Source organism: Myotis nattereri (assembly GCF_964212035.1).
Source record: "Myotis nattereri genome assembly, chromosome: 3".
Taxonomy (NCBI): domain Eukaryota; kingdom Metazoa; phylum Chordata; class Mammalia; order Chiroptera; family Vespertilionidae; genus Myotis; species Myotis nattereri.
In genome coordinates, this window is record NC_138077.1 from 51179567 (window position 1) to 51185651 (window position 6085).

The 6085-nt window shown below is 52.9% G+C and overlaps 1 protein-coding gene across 1 annotated transcript; it reads right to left on the reverse strand.

Annotated features, from left to right (window-relative positions):
- Positions 1 to 2350: 2350 nt before the first annotated feature.
- Positions 2351 to 5662, reverse strand: LOC308517116 (transcription elongation factor SPT5-like; the record flags this gene model as incomplete). Its single annotated transcript, XM_081088177.1, is given in 5 exon segments — positions 2351 to 2614; positions 2616 to 2700; positions 2703 to 3219; positions 3221 to 3883; positions 3887 to 5662. Coding segments are annotated over 5 exon segments (3231 nt in total). The 3' UTR covers positions 2351 to 2424.
- Between the last annotated feature and the right edge of the window lie 423 nt (positions 5663 to 6085).

The following is a 6085-nucleotide window of genomic DNA, read 5'->3' on the forward strand; positions in this document are numbered from 1 at the left end:
ATTAATTATTTACTAGTAATCTCTCCACTCCAGAACTAGATGGTTCACCAGGTTCAAGAGAAAGGCATTTTTTCCTAATCCTTTGCTTCAGGCAATCCTATATAATAAAAGGCTAATATGCCAATTGACCGAATGGCGGAACGACAGGTCACTATGACATGCACTGACCACCAAGGGGCAGATGTTCAACACAGGAGCTTGCCCCTGGTGGTCAGTGTGCTCCCACAGGGGGAGTGCCACTCAGTCATAAGCTGGGCTCTTGGCTGGTGAGCACAGAGGCGGTGGTGGCGGGAGCCTCTCCCACATCTGCAGCAGTGCTAAGGATGTCTGACTGCTGGCTTAGGCCTGCTCCCCATGGCAAGTAGGGAGCCACCTAAGCTGTCAGGTGGACACCCCCCAAGGGCTCCCGGACTGCGAGAGGGTGCAGGCATTTCATGCATCGAGTGCACGAATTTCACGCATCGGGCCTCTAGTTATTCAAATAACGTCATTGTTCTAAACCAACGGGCCTTTAGCTCTTTGCTGTTCCAGGAAAGGAAACTCTAGGTGACTACAATGCAGTATCTCACAGTCAGTAAAAATAAAGACAGAGCTGGGATGGAGTGGGATAGAGTCAGAATTACAAGAGTGGAATGAACACAGTAGGGTGGGTGGGTGTGTTGCAGGGAGATTTTAAAAATCCCAGATGGCATATCCAAAAGTCAGTGTAGCTTGGATGAGATGGTAAGCAAGGTCCCGGGCAGACAGGCAAAGAAGAGGCCAAAGGGGGTAAGAAGAGTAACACAGGCTCCAAACCACTCATTAAGGAAGGCTTTGAGAAGTGTTTGCTAGACATTAGAGGGAATCTTTACACCTGTTTCTGTTCAATCATGACACAAACCTGGATCAAAGAGCGCTAGGCCGGTGGATGGAGTAAAAGAAACCATTGCTACACAGTGTGCCAGGGACTCTGCTGGCCTGAGGACAAGCTGTGCATCCCTCCCCACTTCTTCCCTGGGCACCTCACCCGGCCCGAGCCCACCCTGCCTCCAGAGGCTGTCTGGCCTACCCTTTGGTTTTCACTTCACAGAATGTCCACATGGAACTTATTCTATCTCTGCCCTGCATTTTGTAGGTGAAGAAACCAAGGGAACGGCAGCCCCTGGGTCCCATTCTGAGTCAGGTTCTTACTTTGAGAGGCAGTCAGTCCTCCTTAGTTGGAGGGGCCTGAGAACAGGCACTCTCCTTGACCTCACAGGCCCTGAAAGGAAAGTGAGGTAGGTCAAAGGGTGCCCTGGACTCACCTTGGCATGGGGAGCAATTCAACTTGGAAGAACATTCGGCCCAAAGTGGAACCTGATTCAGCTGCAGGGAACAGATGCACAGAGGCTTTTGAAGCCTGGATCAATGCCTTTTCCCACAAGGAGAGAGAAAGTAAAATCCATGTTGAACCCTCTCACGCTGCTAATGAAAAGGAGACGGGCCTGCTGGGGTGAGGGCAGCCAAGCAGCGGGGGAGGAGGCATTTATCCATTGAACTTTTTCTGCTTATGCAGTAGATCTTCATTATCTACAGTGTCCTGTGGTTCTCCAGTTCCCCAGGGAGATGCTTAATAACATGAACTGCTTAATAAGCAGTGACTGGTGCCCTCAAAGAGTGGCTGGAAGGAGAAGGCCGTGCCTCCTATCTCCTAGTTCAGTGCATTTCCTTTCTCACAGCTGATCTGTGAGATACTGGCCAGAGTCAGACAGAAAAGGCAGCTGGGTCCCCACACCGGCCTCCAGCATCTGCTGTGAAAGCTGACTGCAGGGCAATGTTGGCGGGCACTTTCCCTGAAAAGGTTTTCGGGGAACTACAGCTCCCACTTTGTGTTCTCTTGAGCACAGATTTCCCACTTGGGCGCTGTCTTAGGCTCCCCCCAGAAATCACATTTACCTTTTTTAAAAAAATGTATCAAACACTGAAAACAACACTCAGTGTGTGTGCCAGCTAATGACCTAGGTCAGCAATTTTCAACCTTTTTTTCATCTCCTGGCATACACAAACTAATACTAAAATTCTGCGGCACACCAAAAAATGTATTATATTTTTGGCCAATCTGACAAAAAAAAAAGGTATAATTTTGATTGAATTAAAAAAAAAAAGAATAATAGTAATTATCTATCTTTTTTTTTTTTTTGACAGCTTTTTATTAAAAGACCCTAACATAAAAGCAAGCTGAGGAAGGGGGATACAGGATGGGGACCCTCCCCCAGACTCTACTCTGATTCCCATAAACATCAAGGAGAAAGATAGGAATCCTGAAAGGAAAACAAAGAATACTGAACAACCAGGCTAGGGTCTGCTCCCCGCCTGGATCCTATGTCTGAACCAAGGACTAGGGAAGGGAGAAGGGACACCCTCTATCTGCCAGATGTCTGCCAAAGTTCACCAGCCTGGCCTGCCTCAAGCCTCCAGGAGCTTCCCCAGGAAGCGGAGGTTGAGGATCTTGAACTGTTCATTGAGATCCATGTGTACGATGCCATCCTCACCAGTGATGCTCAGCAGGACCCCTGTGGCTTCCCGATCCTGGCCCAGGATGACCTTCAGCTTATTGTTCTCGGTGGGGGTGATGGGCTCCAGGTGCTCCTGGAGATGCTGACAGCTTCTCACTGTCCTTCAGGTACACAGAACACAGGCCTCCCATGACACTGCGGATGACCCCTGTCTGCCCCACCACTTCGTATCCAGATAGGTGTCCCGCACCTTCACCTGGCTGTCAGTGGTGACCCAATCACGAGAGCTCTGCTCAGTGCCTGAGCCTGGTGTATGTGGGTTGTAGCCACCAGGGGAGGGGGCTCCAGGTGTCATCGGACTGTAGCCAACAGGGCTCGGACTGGGGCTGGCCTGGTAGGCCATGGGCGAGGGTGTGGGGTGGTAGCTGGCCGGAGAGTGGGTGTTCTGGTAGCCAGCTGGGCTTGGTGACACCTGGTGGTAGCTCTGGGGACTAGGGCTGGGCTGGTGGGTGCCTTGTGGAGAGGGGGCAGCATAGGGGGAAAACTGGCCTGTGTTGTACATGGCTGGCGTCCCTGGTGTCTGTGGGTTGTACTGCGGGTTAGCCTGTGGAGATGAGGGGTCTGGGTAGCCAGGTGTTTGGGGACTGGGTGTACCCCCATAGGCCTGTGGGGATGGAGTAGGCTCATCATCGAAGGCATACTCATATTCTTCCTCAGCCCGTGATGGCGTGTTAGGGTTGTTGGGGGTCCCAGGCCCCACTCTGGGCAGGAGTACGGCTGCCATCATGCAGGGGTGTCTGCGAGCCATAATGCGGGGTGAGGCTGCCATCCTGAAGAGGTGTCTGAGAGCCATACATGGGTGTGCGGGAGCCAGAACCATACATGGGTGTCTGGGAGCCATACATGGGCGTCCGCCCACAGGTTGAGTTCATGCCACTCAGGCGCCGTGAGCCCACTGTGGTGAGCCACTGACGGTCTACAGAGATGGTCTGGCAGGTAGAATGCAGCTCCACTCGGGCCGTAGACTCTGTGGCATCCTTCACCACACCAATGTATCCTTTATCTCCCCCCTGGGAGATGCGCACAGTCTGTCCGATGAGCTCACTGTCTCTTTGACCCCGGCCCCTGGTCATGCCACCACTGCTGCCACCTGGGCTACCAAAGCCACCATGCTGACCTCCAGCACTGGGGTGCACGGGGCTGCTGATCCGGGGACTCATTGGGGCAAAGCCACCCAAGGTGAAGTTGGTCACATCTCGTGGCTTCGAGCCCCCAGCCAGCACCAGGTGACGTGTCTTGCAGACAAACATGCCCCCGTTCTCCATCAGTTTTTTGCAATGCAGGAAGGCAAAGCTGCGGAAGAGATGGCGGATCTCACCCTCCCGGCCCGAGTGGGGGCCATCGATGACCTATACGATGTCTTTTACTTGGATGTTGTTCTGTTCCGAGTCCAGGGCCCCAGCAAATCGGTTGTCCTTCTTCCGAGTCACAGCCTGGTGCCTGACAGTCACCACCTTTCCGTACATATTAAGCACCTGGAAGGTCTCCCGCTCCAGTCGCACGATGACACCCACAGTTTGAGGGTCCAGCTGTACCAGGTCCCCCCATTCATGCTGGCCCCCAACATCCACACCTGATGCTGTCTCTGAGCAGAGCTGCAGGTCCCGGGGGAGCACTTTCAGCTCATGCATGGTGAGGTCGGAGAAGAGGATGACAAAGTTCTCCTCCACTCGCACAATGAGGCCTGTGTCACCCTCGAATCGGCCAGCAGTCACCTTCACATGATCCCCCATCTTGAAGTACTTCCTAAGTTCCTGGGCCGGGAACTCTAGCATGTCCCTGAGGTCCTCATGCTTGGGCATGATGGTGATCTTGTTGCCGTCCACACTGAGAATCTTGCCCTGCAGGTTGATGAGCTCACCCTCACATACCTCCACATTGTCCCCAGGTTGGAAGTTGTGCTCCCTTTTCTTCCCCGTGCTCTCAGTCACCACCTCCAGGTCAATGCCCTCCGGCTGGTCCTCAAACTTCTCCAGCTCAGAGAGTGTGGGCTTCACACCCTCTGTGATCACAGCAGACATGGCGAAGCTCTTAAACAGAAAGCCCTTCCGGCTGTAACGGTTCCCCTGGAAGATGAGGAAGTCACCATCAGAGGCAACATCGCCCCCCAGGGACCTAATCTTCTCAGCATCAAACAACCTCTGTGGAGGCCGTTTAAACTTCTTCCTTTTAGCAATCCAGTCTTTCAAGCTCATGGGGGCCTTGATGCGGTCATAGTCAATGCGTGGGATCATCTTCAGAGAGATGGTGTTTTGGCCGGGCTCCACGTAATCCACCTGTGCCATGTCATCCTTATAGACGCCTCGCTTGAGGCGGACCCAGGATTTCGGTTTCAGGTTGGCCACCTCCTTCACCACTTTGAGCACATCTGTCATCTCCTTGATGGGCACCATCTGCTGGTTCCAGTAGCCAAGCCGCAGGTTGCCCACGCCCTCGATGGCCTGCTTCACGTGGGTCTGCTTATACGCCTCCACGTAGATGTAGCCCTGCACGTGCTCTGGTGCCACTACCGATTTAATCTGCAGGGGCGTGTCTGTGAACTGGTAAGCAATGAACTTGCACATCAAGGAAATGGCTGTGGCCCGTTCCTCCCCAATCTTACATTTGACAGTCCACAGATTTGGATCCTTGACTCCTGGGAGCAGCTGCTGCTGAGTGATGTCATCAGAGAGCTCATCAGACCCTCCACACACCGTCTCTCCCACAGATGACTTGGCATATTTCTTCATGTAATACTCGCCTAATTCTTCTTCTCGCTGGTCCCTCCAGAGGTTCTGTAGGCGGCGAGCCCCAGAATGATCTTCGTCCAGGACAACATTATCAATATTGGAGGCTTTCTCTAGGATGTCCTCTGCTCCATCTTCCCATTGGTCCTCATCCTCATACTCATCATCCACATCGGCCTCATCCAGAATGAAGCCACCATGACGGGGTTTCTTGGGAGGTCGGTCATCATCTTCTTCCTCATCATATTCTTCCTCCTCTTCTTCTTCCTCGGGCTCTTCCTCCTTCTCACTGCCTGCTGCACTCCGCCGCCGCTCCTCCTCTACCTCGGCCTCCTCGCCGCCGTTACTGCTGCGTTCCCTGTCCTCCTCCTCAGAGAAATTGCTGTGCTCGCTGTCCGACATATTCTCCGCCTTCGGAACCAGCTGCAGTTCACACGACGCCCGGATGGGACTGATGGAACCTCTAGCGAGAATCTGCTTGTTGGCTTCACCAAACGCAAAATTTCCTGGGCGCATCCTAATGACACACTTCCTGTGCTCCATCTTGAGAGCGGCACAGCTGTCTTAATGTGGAAGCTGGAGCCGACATCTGTTGGGGTCCAACCCCAGCAGGTCCAGGGGTCCCCAAAAGTGTGGATGGAGTAGGCGAAGAAGGAATGACACGGAGACAGCGTTCAGTTGATCAGCAGCCTAGCCAGGATCTCTAGCCAGGATCTCCAGCCAAGTTCTGTCTTTTATTGTCTTGTTACATCTGTATTTATACAAACTGATTTTAATCCTGTCAATTTCTATTGCAAAGGTTAGGGCGTTTCTTATCTCCATTCC